The sequence below is a fragment of the Ambystoma mexicanum genome, chromosome 3q (assembly GCF_040938575.1).
Source record: "Ambystoma mexicanum isolate Mex_15411 chromosome 3q, UKY_AmexF1_1, whole genome shotgun sequence".
Classification (NCBI taxonomy): domain Eukaryota; kingdom Metazoa; phylum Chordata; class Amphibia; order Caudata; family Ambystomatidae; genus Ambystoma; species Ambystoma mexicanum.
In genome coordinates this window covers 912,359,435-912,387,111 of record NC_090926.1, presented here as the reverse complement: position 1 = coordinate 912,387,111, position 27,677 = coordinate 912,359,435, and the positions used below count along the sequence as shown (strand labels likewise).

General features: G+C 44.0%; 1 protein-coding gene across 1 annotated transcript in view; it reads left to right on the top strand.

The window, feature by feature from the left end:
• Nucleotides 1-27,677, top strand: part of RGS9 (regulator of G protein signaling 9) — a 1,220,104-nt gene that overhangs the window by 1,001,465 nt on the left and 190,962 nt on the right. The window contains exons 15-16 of the mRNA XM_069655056.1: nucleotides 7,354-7,492; nucleotides 11,334-11,416. Of these exons, the coding sequence (XP_069511157.1) occupies nucleotides 7,354-7,492; nucleotides 11,334-11,416 (222 nt within the window). The remainder of the gene's footprint in view (nucleotides 1-7,353; nucleotides 7,493-11,333; nucleotides 11,417-27,677) is intronic.

The following is a 27,677-nucleotide window of genomic DNA, read 5'->3' as shown; positions in this document are numbered from 1 at the left end:
TTGAAAAATATGTTGAAATAGGCGCAATACCGCTACTCGCCTCTGTCAGAAGCTGGCGATCTCTAAATCTGCCATGTTAAAACTTGTGTCTCAAAATCTAAGGTGGGGAAAGAAGAGACTTCCATCAAATGCAATAGGTTGCCACAACTTAAATTTCATGTTGAAAAAGACTGGAATTGAAGATATGTTTGCTTATTTTAAAATTGTAACTTTAATTTTCAAAAGGAACAATGTCACAATTTACTGTAAGGTAACCTGATTCAGCTAAACTTCAAAGAGGTTTTCCCCCACTGAGAACACACCACCCTTTGTCTTCCCACCAAAAGGAGAGGATATCTCATTTGGATGCTAATGAGAAGAGGAGGAGACTTGCTCTGCTGTTCTGGGAAAGAAACAATGGGTTTCTTGAACTGAAAGAAAATGCTAATTCGGGTGTGACTGAAACCAACTGCCCAGTAAAACAAGCCCATGTGACTCTCTGGCCCAGCCAAGACCTTGAAGGCAGAGACAAACCGTGTGTGGATTCAGAAAGCACAGAAACTGTATGTTTAAGAAAAAGACTTATAGCAAATTGTACTGAACTGGTAAAAATATGGAATTTAGAGGTTATTAAAATGAAAAGTTTGCTCACAGTTTAAAACTAATTTGGAATCTGTGCGACATTCAGAGACTGAACCACGAAAATGTTCATATTCTAGGTATTGTGATTATGCTAGGAACATAAAAATTAACAGGGATATGCCCAGATGTTATGTGCAGATATGTATAAAAAATTGTTCAGATCCGAAAAATGGGTAACCCACCAAAAGCGCGAAAAACTGTCATTTGGGAACCAAAACTTGTAGGAACATGAGGCTTTGACAGAAACGTACCTTAGTGAATCTGTAATGTAAATATGTATTATTAACAAGTCGGGGATATTGGAAATATGTTTTTAATAAAAAATAAGATATACTGTACAGAAACATAGGGGAGGTTTTCTCCCTGGGCCATAAACATGACACATCATGACACATCATGACACACTGTTCCCTTCTCAAATCAGGGGAGAGTGAATTCTCTGACCTATCAGATTCTTAGAGTGTTGGACGTAGTATAATCAGCCTCCCCACCCACTTGGAAAAAACATAAATAGGCACTGTTGAGGACCTAGAAAGACACACATTCACCCATCACTGATCTACCGGCAAAGTGCTCTGCAGGAAGAACCCATTTCTAGACTCCAGAGATCCTGACTTTAGAAACCTGAAGCAGAGGCCTAACCGCAAAAGCTGAACCTTTCTCAGTGGACCTTCAAAATCTTAACCTGATTTAACCCCTAAACTTCCACGGGGCCTAACTTATTCAACAGCCTGGCTGTGCTGTTTTTGCTGCTTCTGGTTAAGAATCCTTGCTAGAACCCAAGATCCAGATCAGTCCAGCAGAGCTGTAACCCAAAACCCGTCATATCCAGTCCAAGAGGCCGTGCAGACCAGAGTGCCTTGCTGAGAGCAGAACCAACGCCTGAGACATGTCTGGTGGCGAGCGATTCCAGCCAAACCTTTGACCAGATCTTTGATGGGCCCTTTCCATTCCAAAGCCATAGTAGTGAGTATTTAGCATAGAACTGTCCATAGCAAACCTCTTAGTATTAAGTAATCCAATCCAACCCATTCCAACATATCCATAACTGCATTGTAGAATCTCTTGTGTCTATCCTGTATCCTTCTCCCATCCACATAATCCTGTGATAATTGCAGTGATAATCATCTGTGTGCTAATATTTTGCTGAAGAAGGCAAATGTCGCAGCGGACAAAAATCAGACAGAGGCGCCTCTGGACTGGTGGCTGTACCGTTGGTATCTTGCATCTTCATAGCCTCCCTTAGTGTTAAGAAATCCTTGCTTGTAATCTTCAAAAAGCGCATCTCTCATTTGAAATCTTGACCCTTTTTGAGAAAAATCGACCTTTACTAAAACCCCTGTAACTTCTGAACCGTACATGCTAGGAACGAAATTTAAATGTCATTGTGGAGCTAACATCCTCAGCTTTCAGACAAACTGAACATTCCAACTCCTTATAGTTTTTCCGTGATCGCATTTCTCGCACGCTGAAAAGTTAGCCGCAATTTCGCATTTGGCTAAATTTCACCACATGTAAAAACAGCTATTTCTTGCATTCAACCTCTGAATTTAATTTCATATCTGCCAATCACTCAAAAATCATTGCTAGTGTTTACCTGAATCTATCCAAAGCGGCTCGCGCTAGTTCTGAATCCCATTTAGCATTTTTCCTATTAATTTCAAATCACATTTAAAGCATTTGACCTGTTTTAAAATCATTCCTGTTCTCTCTAAACTTGCTGGGAGGGAATCGGGATTGAAACTGCATTTGTTGATTGCATATTCCTAAAACCTGTGTGCCCTCATTCCATCTCTTCATATCGCATATTGGGGGGAGGGAGTAGTAACAGGGGGAAAGAGTGATTACATTGTCTTTGATTGGATTCATACCAAGTTTCATTTCTGTGTTGCATTAATTTCACCTCATTGCATTTCATTGAACCCACACAAAGTTTTATTCTCTGCTACTTTATTTTTCCTATTCCTACTCCTAATTGATTAAAGAGATTGTTGATTATTGTGATATTACCCATTGCTGATCATTGTATAAATATTCATAAGTGTGATATTCAGATATTGTTCATATTCATAAATGTTTGACATATATATTGTGCAACTCTTCAAATAAATCTTTTAACTTTGCAAAACAAACCTCTTTCTTGGTTCAGTGAGACCGGGGGGATTCAAAGAGAGGAGCGTTATATAAGGGTACATCATCCAGAAATAAAAGAACTTTTGACATAAAAATATATGAATAAGGGTTTCAATTGGGCATCCCATACTAGGCATTGACTTAGGTGGAGTGCTGGGTTGAACCCACTTACAGCAAGCTTTCTTCATGTTTCACACTAACACTGGGTATAACATGGTGGATGCAAACTTTCTTCTTGTTGCACACTAACCCTGAATGTAAGATGATGTCTGCAAGCTTCTTCATATTGTATGCTAATTCTGGAAATAACATGATGTTTGCAAACATTCTTTATATTTCACACACATGCTGGATATAAGATGGCATGTTCAAGTTTCCTTCACATTGCACACTAACACTAGATATACAATGCCGTGTGCAGGCTTTCTTGTTATTGCACACTAATGCTGGATATAAAATGGTGTATGCAAGCTTTCTTCAAGTTGCATGCTAATGCTGGACCTGGGACCACGCTATCTCCAACTTTCTCTCCCTGAATACTGCTCTGCTAGAGCCCTCGGCTCCTCTAAGTCCAACTCTTTGCTTGTCAAATGTTTCTCCAAGCAGAGAGTGGGGGGGGGGGGCAGGTATCTCTCTTCAGCTGTCCCTCTCAGTCTTGAGCCGGACATCCTTAACTTCCGGAAGCTTCTCAAAACTCTGCTTTTCTCTACCTGTTTCCCTCTCTCCCTTCCCTGCTAATCACCCCCCCACTGCCGCTGAGACTGGTGGCCTGGTCTTTCATGAACCTCACAGGTTACCAGGCCCCTAATCAGCCAACACCAACACCCCCACCCCGTGTACTGCCCATGTGCACCCCCTACCTGGCGACTGTGCATCCTACCCTTGGGATTCTTCCACCCTTGCAATTAGCCAGTGGCCTCCTCTCCTGGCATTCCTTGGCACCTCCCTCCCAGGCTCTCAGCAGCACCCTTCTCCCTTCCCCCTCCTTCCCCTTACCCTGTTCCCCCTCTTCTCTCCCCTGTCTCCCTCTCTTCTCTTCATTGCACTTGCAAGTCTGAATGTCACAACGCCTATTAGGACCATCATTGTATATGTACTGTCCTTTTGCCATAACTATGTACTCCCATGTTCCCTCCCCACTTTGTCTTGTGGTGACTGGAAACACTGTTTTGTTGTGTAGGCACCTAACAAATGCTCAATAAATAAATAAAATAAATACACATGGAGTGTGCAAGCTTTCTGCATGTCGCACACCAACTCTGGATATAATGTGTTGTGTGGAAGATTTCTAATGTTGCACACTATTGCTGGATATAACATGTTGTGTGAAAGTGTTGTAGTGCAGGTCCTAGATCCCCCACCCCCTCAAATTGAATACAGGTAACATGCCAGGCTGATCAATGATTCCAGTATCGCAAAAATCAGAATTATAGTGCCTTTTTTAAGACATAAAAATACATATAGGACGACATATATTTTTAGAGTCAGAATGACTCATGAGATGGAGGGTGTCTCAGGTATTACATGTACATCATGAACATCAAAAATGTAGTCTGAAAACTGGACAGAAAATAAGTAGGTATTAGGTTTTGCATTCCTGCAGTAAGGTTTGCATCCCTTGCACTCTAGCTGGTGCTCCAGGAGCTTTGCCACCACAACGGCTGAGGCAAACCATCTACACCTGGTCGGGGAGGGGATTGCCAGGCAGGTGCTTCTCTGATTAAAGGGCCCGATTCATGGAATATTTTGCACGGTTCAAAGTGTATTTTTGTAGTGCAAAGTGAGGGCAAAGTCATTTTTGCAGTACAAAAGGAAATCTGCACTGACTTTGCAGTGTAAAAATGCACTTTACACAGTTCCATGAATCCGAGTTTGCGTCAGCAGTGCAAAATCACTTTTCAGCAGTGCAAAATCTCTTTGAACCATGCAAATAATTCCATGAATCGGCCCCTTAGTCTTTCAAATCGGAACAGGCCCAATCCCCCCTCCCCTTCCGTTCTTTTTCTCTTGCTCTGTTCTTTGGAGTACGTCAGGGATCTGCCTTGTCCCCCACTCTAATCAGCATATACATCCAGCCGCTCATTGGGCTCATCCACTCACATGGCCTCCGGTGCTACTCGTATGCTGATGACATGCAGATAATCTTCCGGATGGACCTGTCTCAATCCGGCCCGCCGTCTCATCCACAGGGGTCCCTGGAGGCCATGGGCTGTTGGATGGCCGACGACTGGCTGAAGTTGGAGACAATACAGAGGTCTTGGTGGTTTGCCCCCTCCCCCTCCAATCTGCTCTTTCCCTCTGGAGTCCCTCTTTTTGGCCTTTCTTCTCTTGGGTTGCTCCCGTCACCTGTGTTTTTGGGTGAGAGAATTGGGTGTTAGGCTTTTTTTCTTCTCTTTCTCTGGGCACTACAAGCTCAGGTTGCTGTGTAAGGTGCTATTATTTCTTCATTCCGCGTTGCATGCTCCTGCAGTAGCTTTGATTATGCTTAGCACAAATGACTACTGCAATTCTCTCTATTTAGCGCAGCCACTCTACTTAATGCACCGCCTTCAGCTCCTGCAAAATGTTGCTGCCACACTGGTAACCCAGACTCCCTCCTCTATGCACATCTCTACTGCTCTGAGACAACGGCACTGGCTTCCTTTTGTCCAAAAAGTTCTGTTTAACCCCTTAAGTGCCAAGGGCAAGGTCTCTCGTCCTTGGGATTACCTCCCTGTTGCCAAGGATGAGATAGCTCGTCCTTGGCACTTAAGGGGTTAATTAAAGAGAAAACGTTAGAAGGCATTGAATGGTGAAATACCAAAATCACAAAAAAGGCCTTAGCACTTGGGGGGCCCATCTATGTGAAGAGTGCATCGGGCTTTCTATGGTACTGGAGCGTAATACCTGCAGTTTAAATTTCAGTCATATGTGCCTAATTTCCCTTTGCGGTCTCAGTCGTCTCTTACCATCCAAGTAGCCTGGGTCCAGCTCCCCCATGTAGGTGGCCGTGCCTTCACTTTGGCAGCAGCTAAGCTGTGGAACCTGCTTCCACAGCCGATATGCGCTATTAAAGACCAGCTCTCCTTCTGGCATCTTTTGAAGACCTTTCTATTCAGATAATCTTTCCCTCAGCTTAATTAACTTCCCGAGCTACAGCACCATGATGGACCATGGCGCACGATGCACATTACAAATGCCATCAAGATAAGATAAGATTTCTTGACCAATGTTATGGCAAGCTTTTTTATCTACATTACTTTATGTGTTTTATTTATTGTCATGCTGCCACTTTTTCATATTTTGGATGACTCTCAGACTGGTTTAATGTGTTATTCCCTATTTCATGACTATGCAAAGCACCGAGCAATGGTCCTGATCCAGTCACCAATATGCCCTTTGTAGAGTGCTACTTGGGGAAGTTAGTTTGATCTTCAACACATAAGAAATATAAATAAACAAATGGGGTCTGCCAATTACTCAACATTTTACAGCTCCCACCTACTCTACCTTTCCAATGGATGCTTCAGCATTCTTATCTGTGCCATGACTGTACTCGAGTCTTGATGCCCATTCTATGCCCTGTATGTTTGTGTGTTGTGCTTTGTTGCATCCCAGATAGCTGTGTGGTGTAGGAATCCACCATACATACACATACTCACAGTTTTTTGTAATCCGCAATCTTTGAAGTACTTCTCTTTGACATATTCCACATTGTAAAGTCCATCCCTCCCACGAAACGGAACACAAACACACACAGGAATGCACACATACCCTTTAGACCTATCAAGCGGTCAGGTTATTTACAGCAGATAATAGAGTGCAGTCTTGTCTGGAACTTTTATTTATAAATCCAGCAGAAATGTGTTGCTTCTCATAGTACAGTCCTTTTATGAGACAAAGAGAACTCCATTTAAGGCCGTGGTTTGGGTAGAAGTGGGCTGAATCTACTATTAGCACCCGCGGTGGGTGCATCAGTCAATCAGGTTGCTACACACCCAGGCTGAATCACATGATGCAAGCCTGGGTTCAGAGCAAATCGAGTGCTTGAGGAACCCGCTGGCCGTTTTCCCTTCCGTCCAACAACTTCCCTCATCTGTCCCCATTCCTCCTGGCCCTCCCAGGCCCTGAATTACCTGGAATGCTGGGAATGCGTTCTATATCTGAGTTGTGGACCGCATTCTGAGCGCTCTGCTTAGCCAAGGTTTGGAATGACAGTGCCAATATCATGGAGCACTCCAATGTGGTCTATATTATCTGCTGTGCTTCAATGTAACAGGTATTCAAATCCTCTATTGACCCAGAGAACCTCCATTGTATAGCAGGCACTGCACCTGTTTTGGATGCACACTCTTATTCCAAGGAGAGTGTTTTTGCACGGTTTCAATTTGCACCAATGGTCCCGAGGCTCTGAAGCACATTTTCCACCATCAATGGAATCCCAAGGTTCATATTTACAAGTCAATCATTAAGGAGGGCCAATCACAGCACTCATTCGCGCAGAGGGAAAACATCGTCGACAGTGTTTTGGCAAACATTTCTGAATCTTAAATTGCAGGGAAATCTTGCCTGCTCTCGCAGAGAGAATTGACTAAAGTGACTTTTTTTCTCCCATTCTAGACTCTTTCTGGCCCCAGGGGCTCGGCGCTGGATCAACATTGATGGCAAAACGATGGACATCACAGTGAAAGCCCTGAAGCACCCTCACCGATACGTCCTCGACGCGGCACAGACTCACATTTACATGTTGATGAAAAAGGTCGGTAGTTCGTCTTCTTTTCTTTGTGGCATTTGGTTATAGAGGGAGGGTGTTGTACTTAATTGGGAGTGCCCCCAGTTCCAGCGGGTCTAGTAGTGTCTCCTGGTGTCTAAATAACCTGAGGAATAAGACATGTTATTTATCCGAAAGCTTCCGCTGTGAGCAAGCGGTGGGACTTTGCGGCCTTACATCAAGGTACAGGTGGACAGAGCCATCAGCCAAATATTGGCTTGAATGCCCGTGTACAGTCACACGTGTATCCGGTGGGACCACCCTGTATTGTGCACCTGCTCCGGATGTAACTGTGCAATCTGCACGTCACTGGTTCAAGTCCCAGGCTTAGAGGCCGAGCCTCTTTCAGTTAGGGAGTAGACCCTGGTGCTTTCACTGCTAGGAAGACAGCTCGTGATCATGCACACATGATAAGCACACACACGAGCAAGCAAGCACAAAACTTTCTTTTATATCATCAGCTGCCCGTACAGCTGCGGCAATTTATCAAAAAACCTACCCTTTCCAATTTTCCAATTCCATTCTTGCTGCTTTGAGTGAGTGAGTACCTGTGTTATCAGGCACAATAAAGGTTGCCCTCAAGGTGACTTCCACTTTTTTGCTCACTAACTCACAAGTAGGCGTTCTTTATCAGCTGGTAAAGACCCCCTTCACCTGTCGGGCTAGCACATCAATATGTTGTCTGGGGTGTCAATAGCTATTTTGGAAGTTGTGAAACGTTGTGGCACTGTTTCCCAGACTCCTAGTCCCTCCTCCTTTTCCATGGCGGCCTTAGGTGATAGGCGGATTGTCAAGCGTAGCGGCAGAGTGATGGGGAGAAAGGCCGGGAGAAGCTGGATCAAGGCAAGTGCTTGTCGGACCGGCGTGCAGAGAGGGTATTAGAAGTACTGTGTAGAGCTGGGACGAAGGCAGACAGGTTCGAGAGGCTCAAGATGCAGGCGATATAATGTAAAGAGGTCTTATATAGCGCTCTTCTGCCAATAATGTTGGCCTCGTTGCGCATGGCTCTGTAAGAAAGGAGGGCAGGGCGTATTAGTCAGATAGCGGGAAGGCAGATGCAGAAACCTGTAATGTTGATGGATGCAAATCAGAAGTACCCGTTACCTGTGTGTCGATATGAAACTCTCTATCTTGTTTGTGGTTGGTACCAACTAGGCAGGTTAGCCATATGGACATCCCCCGGATTGTGCAGTGCAAACATTACCAGCATGGGTGTTGATAGAAGATGGATAGAGTCTGAAGTGCAATAGACCTAGGAGGTCGTATGTGGGAGTGTGGGAGGTTTAAGTATGCAAAGTTTTAGTAGTGAGGTGTTAGTTGAGGAATGAATGGGGTGGAGAGTTGGGGCGAGATTATGTATGAAGGTAAGGCCTGAATTTTGAGCTTTTTGATTGGCTGGGAGATCAGTTCACATTTCCTTCAAGATGTTCATATTTAATATGCTCCCTCTCTTCTATTACTAACATCTGGAACTGCACCTACCCAAATAAAAGCTACAGTCTCCCACGAGCTAGTAAAATGACAGAGCGTGACAGAACACTGAACTGCCACGGGATGGAAGAGGAGGCAGAAGATGTGTCCAAACTGCCAGGACCCAAGTATTCTGCACACTCATTGCACATCGATGATCTGCCTGTTGAGAAGTGATGCCTGCCTGCTTCAGATAGAATTGGCTGGGCAGATAGCGAGGGCCACACAGCTCAAAGATAGCTCATTGGCTAGTGTGACCAGTGTGGCACCATACCGTTGTGACATTATGTTTCAAACTCTTATAAACACTGTTGCATTTTGGTATTTGAAGTCCATTTGGTTACATTGTGGACCAAGACTAAATCTTCCAGAAAGTATTGGTTTGTGACATGTAGGCACAGGACCGAACCTTAGTGTTTCAGTGACACGGCTCCACATGGTCACTCTGTCCTAACAGGAGTGGAATTAAATATATGAGAGTGTGCAGAACACCTGGTCATAACACAGGGGTGGCCATGCCTGCACATCAAGGTGGAGAACAAAATCGGGCCTTGAAGATGTGGTAGGTGGGTAACATTTTCATATATCACCCATTGAAAAATGGAGACCATATAAAATTAAAAGGCTTTCAGTGAATTGCTGAAATGCTAACGTAGGCTATTATTAAAGGGGCCTGAATGTCAACTCCTACGAGTAGACCATTTTAAGACACAACCAACAGGGAACTCAATCACAAAAAAATGATTTCAAACTTACTCTGAAAATTGATGTTCGCTCCTAAATAGCAACATACATGGATTTGAATCAAAGTATTGTGCAACATAGTTATTTTTTAAAGTGTGAGATTTGATAAGGTGCTCATATTTATCACCATATCCCCCCAAAAAGTTCCTCCACAGGAAACTGGTGTACACAATTGTATAATTCGTGAAAAACAAGCATTGTGCACCCCGTTGCTACCACTTCGTCCACTTCCCCACGAGAATGGTAACATGACCATGAAACTGGTCCAGATTACAGGAGCAAAATGTGGTTGTAGGAAGTGGTTGTAGTTGTATTTCGCTTCTAATATGGCGCCAACCTAGCTAGGAAGCAATTACGAGTTGGGCAATGCGATGAAACGCGGAAGTAATGCGGCGGTAATACTATTACTGCTGCATTACCGCATTGCCCAAATTCGAATTAGGTGGTAAGGTGGAGGAAAAACCTCCAGCAAGAAGCTGGAGGTAATTACTCCGCCTTACCACTCAAAAACTGCCAAATCTCCAGTATTACCGCTGGCGGAATTACTGCCAGTGTTAATACTGCCGAAATATGCCATGGAGTCCTATGCACTCCAATTAATGGGGTCTAACACCGCCTACCACCGCTTGTAACCCAGTGGTAATTTCACCAGACCAAGTGGTGGCAACGGTAATACCACTTGGTGGTATCCCGACCGATTTATCACTGAGGTACCACCAAACTTGTAATGAGGCCCAAAGTGCTGTACATGTCATTGAAGGTAACAAACGAAGTAAGTAGCTGGGGTTTACAATATGTGACATGGAACGTTCCAGCCGCAAACATGACGTAGAAACGCAAGGAGCCTAGGTGGCTCTAGGTATTCACTGAAGAGTAGGAGCGTGTGCCTCCTTCCTGGACTGTAGCACGCTGCTGCAAATGGGATTTCCACCTTGGCCGTGCTCCTTTTTTCTTGCGCACCACTTTCGTCTGGAACCCAGCGATGGCCTGGCTCCTGGAAGAGCGCCTCCTACTGGGGATGTAGGGGCGTAGAGCTAGATAGGCAGGGGTGTGAGAAATGGTCGTCTTATAAGGACATATTGTTTAACTTTTGCTTTTGGAAATGACACCATTGGGAGCCACCTACACATACATTATCAGATATACCCTGTCTGCTTAACCCATCACTTGCCACTTGCTGGCTGCACTACCACCTATATTTATTTATTTATTTTACTTATTTATTTATTCTGTTCTCTCCTCTGTTCCGCACTTTCCACCTCTCCCCCCTCCCATGGACTTTCTCCCTTTTTCCCTTTCCCATGCACTTGTGCGTTCTTAATGTCACTGGGCCTAGTACGACTGTTGTTTTTGTCCTCCCCTGTTCCCCTCCCTTTGCCTGGTCGCGTACTGAAACACTTGTGCATGAGCAGGATATAAATAAAATATCATATCATATCATATCATACATTGCAAATGTGCGTTGTCCCAGTTTTATAGTCAATGGTTTGCGTATTGTTGTGCCCCACAGCCTTTTTGCCATGAATGACACAATCAGGGTTCTGAATAAGAAACACGTAACGTACAGTGAACTTCATGCAAGGTGTAACTCTCGTGCTCTTCTTTTCCCCTGTAGGATTCTTATGCCCGCTACTTAAAGTCTCCTATATACAAAGAAATGCTGGGGAAGGCCATTCTGCCGCAGGAGACCAAGAAAAGGCAAGTCAGGCCGACTGCAGCTACTTGTCAGTGTACTAATGTCTGTTGTGGGAAAACATCACGCTATCCAGCAATATGACTGTGATTTATATGCTTAGGCAATTCAAGAAGAGTGTACATTGAATGATATCATTCATTTGCAGGACAAGTCATAGAAGGGTTTATGAGAAGCAAGTAAAGAGGACATAACTTGAGAACCAGCTCATAGGAGTTTCTCCCTCTGTGTCTATGCAAGGGGCGCGTGCCATAAGCAGAGTGATTGGTTATTTATAAGGCACTTAATACCCAGAGGTTTCTAGGCGCAGACCCAGGGATGGAACCTGTGTTGCTCGGCGTCGTCTTGCTTCCAAGGTGAGCGCGTTGACCCTGAGCTATCCTCCCGAAACTGGAAATTATACTGCAAGAACAGTGCCTGGGAGCCCAGCATATAAGATACATTGCCCGCATGGGAAGGACAAGCAACACATTTTGTGGTTTTTCTCTCTATTTTGTAGCCAAACAGAATCCATCTTGAATTTTTCCTTCAAAAAGAAAGAGGGAGAATGTTCCATTATCGAAGGGACACGACCAGTTGCAGAACAGCTTGACCCCGCCCCACTAGCTTAGTCGCTGATTCGCAGCTACTGCCACACCCCCTCAGCACAGACACGTAGGCAATGCAGACATGATGTGGCTGTGTTGGGCCTCATTGGTGATACTGCCTGTGTCCCTATAAACAGCGAACTTGGGGTCTACATAACACATTGGGCGTCATTTTAATTATAAGAGTCAATTGGACCAAAGAGCGCTGATGTGTAAAAGGTCCCCTCTGTACAATTTGAATAATTTCTAACACGTAAAGTAAAACCACAGTGTAAACAGGCAAAATCACCTTTACACCATTCTTTTACACTTTCTGCTGTAGAAAAGTGTAAATGTTCCCTGCAAATAACATTTGTGGGAAGCAATTTCAATAGATCCCTATGGAATCCAGTAGTTTAATGGCAGCAGAAAATCGGGCCAGCTGGCTCTAGACCATATGTCTTGTTTGAAGTAGAGTGCTGATGCATGACAGAAAGAAAAATTCCATTCAGTGACCCCCTTAAATCAAAATAAAATGTCTTAAGAATGGCGTCAGTGTTTAACATCTGCCTTTACACCTTGTTTTCTGATTTAGGAGACCTGGCCATGTACCCCATTGTCTTTCAGAGTCCTCACATCTAGATACGGCGATAGTTTGATATTGCATTTACATGTTATAGGACGTCTTGTTCCTGTACACTTGTTCTTTACTTCTGGGCGAGTTTATCTCCCATCATCCTAGCCCAATCCTGTCTTCCCCTAGAGCGAGTCTTTTCTCCGACCTTCACTTCCTGTCCGTCCTGCGATCTACTGCGGCAGGAAGTGGCGGTCCATGTCCAAACCGTAAGATGAGTAAGACTCAGTGATTCGTGATTGCGCTGTTCACATAACTCCACCCACTCCAAGATCCACATCGCCAACTTGAAGAGGGGAGCCTCCTCACTTGTCCATATTATGTCTTTGAGGCCGGCATCAGGCTTCGCTGTTGCCGGGATCCAGGAAAATTCCATGATTGGTGCAGGGGTCGGGCTGATTCCTAAAATGAGATTCCATGTGCTGCAGAGAGTGTGAGAACTCCGCTTACAACATTACCAGCAACCCCGGGTGAAAGGGATATAGAGAAATGGGGTCCAAGTAGCCATACCCGAAAAGCTTGTTGCAGATTTGACGCTTGCGACATGTATTTATTACTTAGCCAGTAAGGTTGTTCATTTCTTTTGTTTAGTTTAGTTTAGTTTGTTTATTTATAAAGCGCGTCCGAACCCTCAGGTAGCTGGGCGCATAATCATGTGCACAGCAGAGTTACATATCGTTACACGAGCATCATAATACCACAGACAGAGCAATGTGTTGAATGCCACATTGTACACTAGTGAAAAGTTTATGTATTATGGGCCCTAATTAATTAAATTCATTATTCTTTTATGATGCGTTTAATACCCGAGACCAGTCTCTAAGTGTGGGTCTGGGATTCAAACCTGTGTTGCTCTGCGTTGTCTTGGCTTCTAAGACCAAAATGCTGCCCCTGAGCTACCCTCCAAAAACTAGACGTGTGATTGGGACTGCGTGTCAGTTGGTCCCTGCATCCAGGAGATTGGGTCTTGTCAATAATCCCTTACTCTCTCCTGCAATCATTATGCTTGTTTTGCACCATGCTGTCGTAACTTTGCCCTGGCTGAGGGTGTGACTTTCTTCTCTGCGTCACTGCCCCAGCTGGAAGATTGGAGAGTTCCTGTGGTTCACTATCCTTTGGCCCCTATTGTGACAATCCACCAGATTTGGGCCTACCTGTTGCCCAGTGAAACTGATGATGAAGAGACAGTCACTCAGAGTGTGTTCTCTTCTTAGTTGCTTCTGCTTTGAATATCCTACTCTAGCCTAGAAAGCCATCTAACAATATAATAAAAGGCCAGATGTATGTTTGCCCCTTTATGTTTGTCCAATGCAGTAGCTTGGTCTGTTGCCACCGCTAGAGGGAGCAGTTGCCCTAGGATAGGGTCTATGTGATATTTCAGCTCCCGCGACGGAAAAGCTTGCATGAGAAATGTGCGCACCACAAATGTTTTGCACATTTCCCATGAGAACACACATTGAAACCCCCACCCACAACCTACAACACCCCCACCACACACCCACACCCTTAACACACCCACACCTCCAACATACCCAAAATCTACTTATTGCAGATGCTGTGTCCCTGCGGCACCAGTTCCCTTTCACTTCCGTGATCGGGAACTGGCGCAAAAGGGTGCTTTTTTTTTCAGGCGCTGCAGGGGTTTCCCCCGCAGCCCCCATTTTTTTATTTTATTTTTTTATTTTTTCGGGTGTTGCGGGGGTTTCCACCGCATCACCCCGCTCACTATACCACACAGTATAGTGAGCAGGGTGTTGCGGATTACACCCCCGCAGTTTTTTTATACTTACCTTCATTACTAACTTTTGGTGTTCGACCCTTTGGTGGTAGCATTTTTTGGGCTTTTTGTACGTCGGACCTTTTTATTCGGTCTGATCATACAATTCCTTAGGATATATAGAGAGAATGTCAATTTTCATAGCTTCACCCATTTTCACCACTAGAGGGAGCTGTAAGCTTAAGATCTATAGTGGTCCTACTGTGTCAATGAAAAGCTGCACTTTGGTTTGTGTACAGGGGCCTGTACACTAGTTATCATATACACTTGCAGGCTTGGTGACTCCTGAACTGCAGATTCAGTTCTTAAGAAAGATGGTAGACACTGAGAAGTTCGCCTGCCCTTTCTGGACTGCGAGACTTATTTTACAGTTTGGCTTTCTCTACCTGATTGTATACTCCTGTTTAAAAAGTATGCATTTTAGGAAAAATATATTTTTGCCCCTTTGAGAGGCGTTTGATTTAATGAAATACAGGAGCTGATTGTGTGGCTGCGGTGAGTATACTGCTTACCTAGATCTGGTATTGGGACACTGGAGCAGCAGCAAGGAAGCAAGTAGAAGGCAAGCACGGAGAGAAGCTCAAGTCGCAATGCAGGCCTCGCTCGCGCCTTTGTGTTCCACACACTTCCCAGAGACTCGGTGGGATGCCTTGGAGGCTTCGGGCTCCATGCGGCACAAAAACGCCTGGGCACGGAGAAGGAGTCCGACATGAAGGCGGCCTGCTCAGCAGAAGCAGAGCAGTGGGCGGCTCCACCAAAGGCCGGCAGCTAGTTTCCCCATCACTTCTGAGAGAGCCAACTCCTCTTGCCCAAGTATGCCAATTTCTTAGAAAGATCCCTTTGTTAGGTGGAATAAAAAAAAGGCACCTGTCTCCTGACTATTTCTTCATATCTCTCCATTATTCCAGGAAAAACGCGGCTATTGTACAGTGGAAAATATAACACCTCTTGCGAAGACACACCGAGGGCCTCGGAATCTACGTGAGCGCGGCCAGTATTGAGGCCTGCGGCATGCACATGTGTGCTATACAGCCATCAGTAGAGACATTGCCCAATCAAGGCGCCGCAGCATTGAAGAACATGAACGGTTGCATAGAGAATAAGTGACAGACTATGCATTGGTATAATACACACTGCAGGCTGTGTCGCTGGCGCTAGGGCCTTTCCAATGGCGCCAAATAGCATGCACATGTGTGCTATACAGCCATTAGTAGAGACATTGCCCAATCAAGGCGCCGCAGCATTGAAGAACACGAAAGTCTACATAGACAATAAGTGACAGACTATGCATTGGTATAATACACACTGCGGGCTGTGTCGCTGGCGCTAGGGCCTTTCCAATGGCGCCAAAAAGCATGCACATGTGTGCTATACAGCCATCAGTAGAGACATTGCCCAATCAAGGCGCCGCAGCATTGAAGAACATGAACGGTTGCATAGAGAATAAGTGACAGACTATGCATTGGTATAATACACACTGCGGGCTGTGTCGCTGGCGCTACGGCCTTTCCAATGGCGCCAAAAAGCATGCACATGTGTGCTATACAGCCATCAGTAGAGACATTGCCCAATCAAGGCGCCGCAGCATTGAAGAACACGAAAGTCTACATAGACAATAAGTGACAGACTATGCATTGGTATAATGCACACTGCGGGCTGTGTCGCTGGCGCTAGGGCCTTTCCAATGGCACCAAATAGCATGCACATGTGTGCTATGCAGCCATCAATAGCGACATGGTGGTGGGAACGCTCTCGGGGACCGAAGCCCAGAGTGTTGGAGGTCACGGGTAGGATTAGAATGCATGTGTGCAATTGATATATTTCAACATAGCCGGCACATACTTACCCTTCATTATCAGTTTTCCAGCTTCATATAGCACATCAATGGCAGTTTCCAGCAAACCCACTGAGCAGATCATCACCACTTTACATTACGCCATGTTATGAAATTACCTCATGCTACTACTTAGCAACTCATTGTCAATTTCCATTATGTCCAGCTTACAAAGCAAGACAGATTTCCAGTGTACTGCTTAGCACGTCATAGCTAGTTTACATTTTGCCCACTTTGCTCATCATTTCCAGTGATTGGTTTCTAGTCTATTCATTTACACCCATCATTCACCTTCTATTACTTTCCTTTCCTAGCAGGCTGCACTAGGGAGAGAGACTTATTCTCCATAAGGTCATGTAGGGCCTTGAACAGCAGTGGGGTTGCAGCCAGTGGTGAGCACAGCACTAAAGACCATACGCCCAATGGAACATCTGCGATTGGCCTGCAGGTTGGCTGGGAGGGCTGAACTGCTATGTCCAACCCACTCCAGACAGCCTGTTAGCAGAAAGATCTGGGTGGGACTTCTAAAAGCCCTTTCCTCTGACAATGTCTTTATGGCACAGGTACATTACTTGCATCACTAAGGCAAAAACTCATTATGCAATGATTTCAGTGCTGGATTAGTTACCATAATTGTGCTGGTTGTAGTGCCAGTGAAATTACTAAATATCACTGGGTTTCACTGGCACAATGTCAGGATGTGCACCATTGGAAGCCTCAGACTGTGCAAAGGCAGCTCAGACCGGGTCATTGCATTTCTATTGCTCATTGAACAACAGCACAATTACCAATTAGCACCCGTGGCGGATGTGTCAGCCAATCAGGTTGCTCCAAACCCGTGCTGAATCCAATGATCCCAGTCTGGGTTCGGAGCAACCCGAACGCTCTGTGCACGCACCCTCCACCCGGCATTGCTAGTTGCCCCTCCTCCCCTGGCTCCTATGATATGTCATGTCATAATGTCTCATGCTATGTCTCACGCTATGCCAATTTGAAATTCCCAGTAAGTTCTCTCTTTGACATTCCCAAAATACATATTCAGTCTGAGATTCTCAATACACTCATTTTTTAATAAAGCACCCAGTTTGACCTACTCAACAAAATCCAGGTTTGGTATGCATAAGAGGTTCGACCCTCCAATTACGCTTTCACCCTGACATTCCCAGGATCAGTGACATTGTCAAAAAGCTCCTAGGTTTCCATTGCCAGTAGGATCGTTATTTGACATTCCCTTTAAGACCCCAGTTGGACATGCTGAATAAGTTTCACATTCCCAGTAACATCCTTGATATTTGAACACTCTCTCTGTTTATCATTCCCAGCAATCTACTTGTTTGGCATTGCCAGTAAGTATGACATTCCATGTATTGTGCAAGTTTGACATTCACAGTAAGATCCTAGTTTGCCCGTCCCGTTCAGCTTGGCATTCACAGTAAGCACTCACCTTGATATTCCCGTACGCTTGCCGCTTGATTCCAATACGTTTCCAGTTTGGTATTACCAAGTAGGCTTGACCTTCCTAATGACATTCCTCTTTGTTATTCCCTGTAGGATCCCAGTTTAATATGACTAGAGTGCCAAGCTTTTGACATTCAGATTAAGCTCGATATTCTGAGTAGGAACTCAGATTGACTACAAAGTTTTGGACAGTTTGTCATTAACAGTAAACCTGGAATTCACAGAAACCCATGGTTTGTAATTCATGGTATGATTGGCATTCCCAGTCATTTTTCAGTAAGACTTACAATCCTACTAAGCTTCTAATTCTACATTCCCAGTAAGCTCTCACCTGTACAGTCCCACTAAATTTGACATTCTCAATAAAATCCCACTTTTCTGATAAATCCCAAATCAGATGTGTGAGAACCCCTGCTTATGCTATTCAAACTTGAGAGAAAGAAAACATATCCCTATATCACATAAAAGGTAAAGTAAAACAATGTGTACGGAACCCATCGCGCCCCCACACAAAGCATTCCAAAAGGTGCTTGGAAAACTGTGTAACGAGTATCCCATTCAGTGACAACAACTTTGCTCTTGGCGCCTACAAATGTGGTCATTGAATTACTGCACATTTATTACATACTGTTATATAGAAATATGAGCTGAAATGGGGTAAAATTTGTGTTAATGCAATTTCCAGATTCTTCATAGGTTACAGGGACTGAGCATCATAGAGCGCTTTCTCCTAGTATGGTAGGAACCAACCTTCATTTTTTGGGTTCAAAATAGATCCATTGCAAACAGGATGTCACACCTGGGGGATGACGTTAAATCCCTGTAGCAGTTTACAAAGTTTACAGCAAAACTTTATTTTTACAAATGCAGCAGCTGGCTCTTTTCAGAGTCATTATAGAGGATCCTGAAACCCAGTTTGGCAAGACTGTGATATCCAATAATTGCTGTCTTCGGCTTCATCGTTCTGTTCTTCAGTTTATTCCCATCGTCGACTGTCCATCAGTCGTGGGCACTTTGATCAACTCCAAATTAGATTATTCTCTTAGGCCATTTTAGTGGGAATCCCAGAGAAACAATGTTTGTTCTTACAGGCTGCACAAATGCTGTTGTTCAATAAGTTTGCCAGGTGCCAAATTTCTCCCTCATTTCATAACTGCGTAGATCCCTTCGCTGGTTACCAGTCAGGCAAAGATTTGTGTTCAAGTTACTTTGTTAAGGTTTTTAAAAGTATCCACGGGCTAACCCCATCAAATTTAGCCAATAAGATCAAAATGTTTCAGCCGCCCCCCCTCCCTTCAATCTTCGCATCAATGCCTTCTGATTGTGGCTCTATCTTATTATACTTCTAGAGGTGACAGGTGTTTCTCTGTTGTTGGTTCGAACTTTTGGAAGTTGATACCAATTATACATTGAGCGATTGATCCTCTTTCTCTCTTCTGGAAGACTCCCAAGACCCATCGCTTTTTATAACGTTTATTACAGCATACTGTTTACACCCGTAACATCTGCGGCTAGATGTAGTTCAGTCTGCCTGGTTCCTTTAGTGCATCATAAATGGATCAAATAAAAATCAACTGAAATTATTATCTTTAATGCTGCAAAATCTTGGCTGAGATCATGGATGCATTTGTTTCTGTGATTTTCTTTTTCTCATCTTCTGATCTCAGTCACAGCAACACACTGACATCAAAGTCCTTCTATACAGTAACGAATTAGAAAGACTTTCTGGCCGGGGGCCTTGGGCACTTGCTCAATGCTGGTAGCAGAGATCAGGAACTTGGACTTCCTAACCTCCTCGACAGCTCTAGGAGAGCAGATTGAATCTGTCAACAGAGGTGCTTTTAGACGCCAACAACAGAAAGCTGGGGTCCCTTCATGGGATTGTAGGTTGTATTTCCTTAATGAATGTTCAGTGATTTTCAAACTGGACTATCCTGGGATTATGCTGTGCAAACAGGAGATATACTGGGATTGGCTAACTAGAAATAAACTAGGTGAGTAAATAGACTGCAATTGTCAAATTAAGATTTTGTAAATTGGTTTCGTAATTGGATTTTAAAATATACTAGGTTAGTGCATTTGGGAGTGTACTTGGATTGTCAAACTGGGATTTTGCAAATTGGCACTACACTGAGAATATACAGGGGCTGCCAAACTGGTACTAGACTGCTGTCAAACTCGGTCTGTTTTAGGATGGCCAAACTGGGAATACACTGGGATTATGAAAAGTGGAAATGCCAAAAACGCTAGTTTGCATCCAAATAATTTGTTATTATTATTTGGGATATTCAACCCTCTGCATTCCAGGGTCATAACATACATGTCACGGGGCGAGGGAGGGGTATTACATGCTCATTAGCAATCATATTGCAACAGGAATTTCTTGAGACCTGACCCGAGTCCACCACTCGAACATGGCTGCTAGACCCAATGTTTTCAGCTGACATTCATCAATCATAGACGTGGATTCTGATTTGGTTTGAAATGCGGGACGAGGTTGCAAACTCAAATGGCACTTTAGTTCTATTGGATTAGCGCAATGTTTGATATTTTTTTGTATGCGGTGGAGTACTTTTCCCTGAAAAGTGCAGTTTTTAAATTGCCATAATTACCAACAGCTAATTCAAGGCTTTTAGAAATCCATACAGTTTTTTTGGGGACTCATATTTATGCCCAGTCCGGACGACGAAACCTAAGGAAACTTTCCAAATAAATTCAGTGTGGGCTTAAGCAAAGCATGCACCTACTCAGGCATGGCTTAGTTTCCACACTTTGGGATTTACCAATCATAAAGTCCTCTCATTCAGGATTCACAAGAAAACACAGTTTGGATTGTATCAGCTATTACTGCTCCTTACAATCTAGTCTTTCCTTTACAGCATCTGATATCAGAACTGTTATCTAAACCTTGACCATCCGATATATACACTGTGGCTATGCCATTCTTGTAGGCATCCTGGCCTCACCCTGGTAGCCACCCTCCATTCAGCAGGACACCCCAGCACTGGCTTATTTCACAAAAGGTAGCAGACGCTCCTCTCCAGAAAGAACACGGCATGATAACCTGTTCTGAGATGAGAGTTTGCAGCACACACTTTTTGCTCACTGTACCTTTCACAGATGGGAAATACCCATTTGCATATCAGTCTTTGTCCCGCCCACATGGGCAGTCCAGCACCGAAATGCTATGGCAATTCCTCTCTGAACAAGAGTACCGACAGCAACCCCATACACGTGTTTCAGCCTTGTTGGGCCTCATCAGTGAGGCACTAAGAAATGTGATCACATCACCATAGCTGCCATAGAACTACACTGGTCTATCCCACATGAAAGCATGGATCTACGTGATTACTGCGCAGCAGATCACTTTCTCTCGCATCCTCCATCCCTGTACCCCTTCCTCGATCCCCTTCCCCTTCCCCCTACTTACCTTTTGGGCGGCACACTCTTGTGTGCGCCATCAACTCCCCTCTATCCCTGCAGCTTCAGTTTCCTCCCACAAACCCACGGCACAGAGTTGTGTCTTCTTTTTCTTTTTCTTTTTTTCTTCTTTATTGTTCCGCGCTTTCAATGTCATGAAAGCGGGGGACACCCCTACAAGCCCTCAAGCCCATAACGTTCGGACAAGGGATCGGGGGATACGCCGCAACACCCGCTCCCCTTGTTTGACATTATCGGCTTCAGGTTTTTTTCCAATGCCGAATGCATACATTTTCGGGGTAAACTTACATCGCATATCAATCTCACGTCACATGCCCCCCGCGTGATAGATAGTCTGTCTAAGAGTTCAGATAGCATTAAGCGCGCATCCTTGACCATCGTCTCTTGAAACATTGACATGCGATTTCCGATTTGTTTTGAGAGGTCATGAAAGACGTTTCCGTCATCCTCTTCAGCCTCGTGCTCTCCACCCACACCTTATACATTCCTTGTCTCATGATCAGAATTTGACCCCGGCCCTCATCCTGTTCCCCAAGCCTATTCCCCACATCAGCACATTTTTGGGGTGCTCTGCCTGTCTGCAGTTCAGGTCAGATATCTGCACCATTTCTTAACCTTACATTAATGAGAGTGTGAGTTGGGATGAAAGTGACAGCTATGAAAATATAGAGCCCTTACACAGCACTATGAATTATTGGCCTGGATCCAGGCTAATGTTACGTTACGTTAACAAGCATTTATACTGCACCCACCACCACCGTTCTGGTCATATTGTACCAACGCTTGTCACGATAGAGGTGCATTGCGCCCCTAAAAAGGGTTAACCAGACCATGGTCTGTTTGTAAAAGCAAAACCGGAAAAAGTACACGGATAACAGAAGGGGGAGTGGAGTAGAGATGGAAAGGGGCTTGGAGGACAGGTGCATTATTGGGAAAGCAGGGGTGCCTGTGCAGTCATGGGTACTGGATCAACGTGAAGCTGTCACCGGCATTATTTAATTCTATGTATCCTCAAGGCGATAGTTTGACCAAATGTATCCTTCATTGTCCTCCCTACAGTCTGCTCCCAAGAATCTGACCTCTCAGAATAGCTGCTGCTTGAGTTTCTAACATGAGTCAAGGTGCTGGCCTCTTGGTGCGCCAGGCTTCCTGAGCCGCCAAGCGGCGAACGAGGCAGCATGCGACCGAGCATGCAATAGTCATTGCATCAGTATGGGTCTGGTCTCCATCTGTGTCCTGTGACTGCTGGGAATTTACCCACGTTGCATGTGTTCTCCTTAAGATCCTGAAGTCATTTATTTGTATCCACTTGTTTGTGTTTTCATCAGGATCAACATTTGAAATCGTAGGGTGTAAGGGTGTTAGATGTTTCTCTGCGCCTGGCATCACTTCCATGTGCAACAAGTTACCACAGCCCCAATCTTCTGCCTTTTCCAACAACCAACTAGGCTAAGGGTAGACACTGCGTACCTTACTGCGGCGCAACTCGACAGAGCCATTTCTAGAAGCCTTACCCAGAACAGAAATCCATCAAACCTTCAGCAAATCCTTAAAATCTCACTGCTGCTCATGATCTCAATACCCAATACCCTCAAGAGGAGGATCCTGAGTAAAGCAATGCTATCTAGAAAAAATGAAAGGACTCGGGCGTCAGGAAAAACAAATATACAGAGAAATCTATCACATTGAAAAACCGGATCACATTAAAAAAACGGATTACCTAAACAACCAAGACAAAAGAGCAGGAGGCAAAAATATGAGCCGAGACCCCAAGCAATTGCATCTCTACAATCACGACAACACAGGCATTCCAGGACATTTGCAGACATTAGAAGAAATGTACATTAAAGTGATATGCTGTCCCTGATGTGAGAAGTGTGTAGTACAGTGCAACTGCACCGTCAGACACTACAAGGAGAGTAACCTTGCAGTAATCAAAGCCCGCCAAGTCCTGCAGAAGGTGTTTTAATGATACTCAACAGATTGTTAATGAGGAAAGAAAATCTATACCTCTATGCAGGATCCTGGATCAGTCATCTGTCCATAATGGGTGGCAGGTGCGTGTCCTGCCACCAGTTATGGAGGAGCCAGGGGGCAGACCCAAGGAAACCTCAGAGCTTCCTCAGTTGAGGCAGCCATGCTGTGGGGAAGCACTCCAGTCAATGGCTTTCCCAAGGAGCAAAGCAAGCCCGGGGACATTTTGCAACTCTGTCATAACATGGGCCATTGAGTAGGCATGTTGACTGCGGTCCTGCTTGACCATTTTTGTAATGGGGTGTTCCTGTGCCTTGCCGCAATTAAGACCTGCCCGGAGTGCTGAAATCCAAACACTGGTGCATTTGCTGTAAGCAGGGTTCAGGGAAAGGTGTTGATTTACACCTCACTCTGCTGCTCGCTTGCGGCTTGAGGTGTCCTGAACGAGCTGGTGTTCGAGACACAATGTGGTGTCTTTTTGTGGGCTTGCATTGGTAAGTAAAAACAAAACTTTGTGCGTGTTCATATGGGTATGTATTCAGGCATGCGTGTGTGTGTGTGTGTGTGTGTGTGTGTGTTTGCTTGTGCTTGTGGTGGAAGGAGTCAGAGAGGTGCCAGCAGATTTTGTATGGCAATCTTGACTTGGTTTGGCCACTGGATTCATAACACAATGTTACAGTCAATGTGTGCATATGTTGGCATTGCCAGCGTATTGGCATAGCCAGCATAACAATGAGTTCTTAAACTGTCAATATAGCCATTATTAGGTAAATCAAACACTTGTGTGTTCTTATAATGGCAATAATGGAATTTTTAGGAACAACCAACTCAAGTGTGTTCTTAAAATGTTGATACTGGCATAAGTATCACACATCCAGCGCACATCCAGCATGAGTTTGTTCTTAAAGTCGCACTACTGTCCGTATTAAGCACAGCAGAATAAAAAAGTATTCTTAAAGATGAATTATTGGGCACAACCAACAAGAGTGGTTTCATAAAATGCCAATACATGCATTATTGGGCACAGCCAACACAGGTCTGTTTTCATAGTGGCAATATTGGCATATATTTGTACAGACAGCATTAAAAGATAGTCTTACATTGGAAATGCTGGCATTATTGGCCTCACCTCACATGAATGTTCTTAAAGCGACTGTTCGCACAGACTGTATGTCCATCTGTCATCGTCGCTATTTGTGCTGAGTATCGCCCCTGGGGTACATTGACTTTTTCTTCTGTGACCAATCCTTTACCATTCTTGCATTCCTTCCCACAGCAACCCTTGTCATCTTGTATCAGCATTTCTATGTCTTGGAGTTGTGTTTCTGACAAAAACTAATTCTATTCTTTGGTGCCATATGCAATCAAGGCCCAACTTGGTCCATCTCAAGTTCATTAGGCTGCAGCTGTTATTATGCTCCTTATGTCATTTTCAATTTTTGTACTTCTTCTTTTCATCCCGACTCATTATATTACTATATTTCCCTGTTCATCTTCTATGCCTTCTCATTCTCTTCAATGCAGAAATCCTGCTAATATTTTTTATACTGCTGATTTTGATCTCTCTCCATGATTTTCTGTTGCACTCTAGAATATTCCTTGTGCAGCAAAACCTCCTCCACTAAGGAATTCTTTTTCTGCCTCAATGTCCAATTTCTCTGCTTGACAGAGGTCTTGATTTCCCCTTTCAGCACCTCAACTCCTGCTTCTCTGACTATTTTTCAGACTGTTTTCCCACTCCCCTTAGACTTCCAGCACTGGTGGCCCAATGGTTACTCCTTTTGACTCATCATGGACCTCCCGTATTCCTCCTCTTTCTCTCCCTTTCTTTTCTTCTCTTCTTTTTATCATCCTTTAATTTCTTTTTCTAAATCTCATTGTCTTTCTTTTCTTATCATTTATCGTCCCTTTGTCTTTGTCTTGTGAAGATAGTGTTCCTTTGCTGTTTCTGTTCCTCTCGCCTACTCTTTTCCCTTTCATTTTAAGCTTCTTATTACCTATTCTTCATGATCTTTTCTTTCTATAATGGATTCTTTTAATCTTAATCAGTTTTTCTCTCCTCCAACTCATATCTCTGGTTCTTCTCTTGATCTGATTTTCTCTTACTCCTCTTTCCTTGTTTCTGCTTTTCCCTTTGTACTCCTGACCGTTACTGCATGTCCCTTTCCTATTCTCTATGTTCTACGTCCTCTGGTCCTATCCCTCTATCCTCCTTTCTGAATCATGATCTTCATTGATTACTTGACACCAGCCTGTTGTTTTGGATTTTGATTTATGAGTTGCCAGTGCCCATGTGAGTCATGAGCAGTCAGAAGATTGGTCTTTGACACACAAGTGAAATACCAAGTTCTTGGCATTAATGAGTCATTGTGAATGGGGCCGTAGAATGTTTGTTTGCTCATGGAATTTTGTATTTTATGAACAAGGTGTCAATTTTTCTATCATGAAGTTCACAGAGGCCTGCAGTAGCGGTTCTCCAGACCATGTAATCCTGGACTTTTGATCTGTTTTAGATAAAGGAATTCTTATCTCATCCCTTCATTCTACTCTTGATTATTTTCTCCCCTCCCATCCCTTCATCCCTCCCATAAACCTCCCCAGCCTTGACTCTCTACAATCTTTATCTCGCGTCAGCAGTTCCTTCGCCGTGTGGAACACTGCTGGAAGAAAACTCAATCTCTCGATGATCTTTGCTCTCTTTCTGCTGTACAATATTCCTAAGCTACTTCTCTATTCTCAGATAAGAAACAATGTTTTTCTGATCTTGCACTCTTGCTGTCACCTGTTTTAGCTCTATAATGGCATCTTGTCTTCACATTCTCCCGATCCCTCGTTATCTTCCTCCCTTTCCACTTCTAACTTGTCCCTGTATTTTTCTACTAAAGTTACCCTCTTGTGTTTTTCCTTTGCCCCGTCTATGTCGTCTAAAGTCTGCCTTCTCCTTCTCCTGTTTTATATCCTACCTTTTACAACTATCTCTAAGATTCTGATATTTCTTCCTTTTTGGACCGCACCCACCCTACTGCATCACCTTCTGGCACGCTTCCTTCTCATCTGATATCTAGAGTATTTCATAGCTAGTTTCTGTCTTAACCTCTCTTTTCTTCATGTCTCTTTCATCTACTGTTTTCCATCCGACTTCAGGCATGTCTTCAGTCTCCATTTAAAAATAAAAAATCTTTCCCTATACTCCTCTCTTCTATGGTACCTTTCTTCAGTCTTATCTCTACAAGGTTCGGAATCAGGTGGAATTCTCCCAAGTATCTTCGTACATGGACTAGCACACTACAGTTCCTCTTCACCAATTTGGATTTTGGCCTATGAATCCCACCAAAACTGCTCTTCTACACATGTTCAAATCCGTCATTTCCTTTTTTCAAACTAAACACTCTTCCATTCTTATTCTTCTTGATCTCTACATGGCTTTTGACACTGTCAATCACCAAACTCTCCTATCTGTTCTTTCTTCTTTGGGCTTCTCCATTCCATACTTCAGTGGTTCAGCTACTGCTTGTGTGGTCGGTCCTACTCTGTGTCCTGGGCTGGAAAATCTTCCTCCTCATTCCTTTTACAGTTTAGTGTCCCCCAGAGCTCTGTTTTGGGTCCCCGCCTTCTTTCTCTTTACTTTTTTCTCTTTACTCTACCCTTCTCTATTCACTAATCTCTTCCTTTAACATATCCAGTTATTCCTATGCTGATGCTTCAGAAATCTATTTGTCTTTCTCTTCCATTTCTGACGAGATCCATGCCACCCTTTAGAATTGCCTCTTCACTTTCCATATCGGATTGAATTCTTGTTTATTCATCTAAATCCCCCAACACTGAAGCACTTTTCCTTCCTTCTTCATTCTCTCATCCAACTTCCTCCCACACCTTTCTTTCACCAGTCTTCCATCCCTATCGGTACATCGTTAGGAATGGTGGTCTCCTGTTTGATTCTACTGTTCCCCTTCTAACCATATTTCTAATGCAGCACACATTTGTCCTTTTCACCTCTATATTATTCGCAGAGCTCATTCTTTTTTATTTTTTCATGACTCTGCTTCTCTCCGCCTTCATATTTTCCCATCCTCACTACTGTTCAGACCTTTTAATTGGTCTCTACATCTATCAACTTGCTCTTCTATGTTGTATTTATAATTTTGCTGTTATGACTCTTTTCCATTTCTCTTCTCATCTCATGTCTTTCTTCTTTACTCTCTTCTATCCACATCTTGGATTTCCTTTGACTCTTGACTACTCTTTTATTTCCTCTGTATTGTTTTCAAATAAAGTACAACTGTTTCACAAGCACACTGTGCATACACTTGGGATTCAAATGGATAGAGTATTTAATGCAAATCAAAACAGCCGAGACGTGTCTCTCTTGAGAGTGAATGCACAGCAATCTGTTAGCGAAGTTAGACTGAGTTGAGAACTGCGCAATTGCTGGTGATATCATTTACTCAAAACAGTACACTTTAGTTCCCTGGGTCAAAGAGACCACATCTCATCTGCTCTACATACCCTCCACTGGCTCCCAGTCACACGGAGGGCCACCTTCAAGACCCTATGCATCACTCACCTTGCAGTGCACAAAACC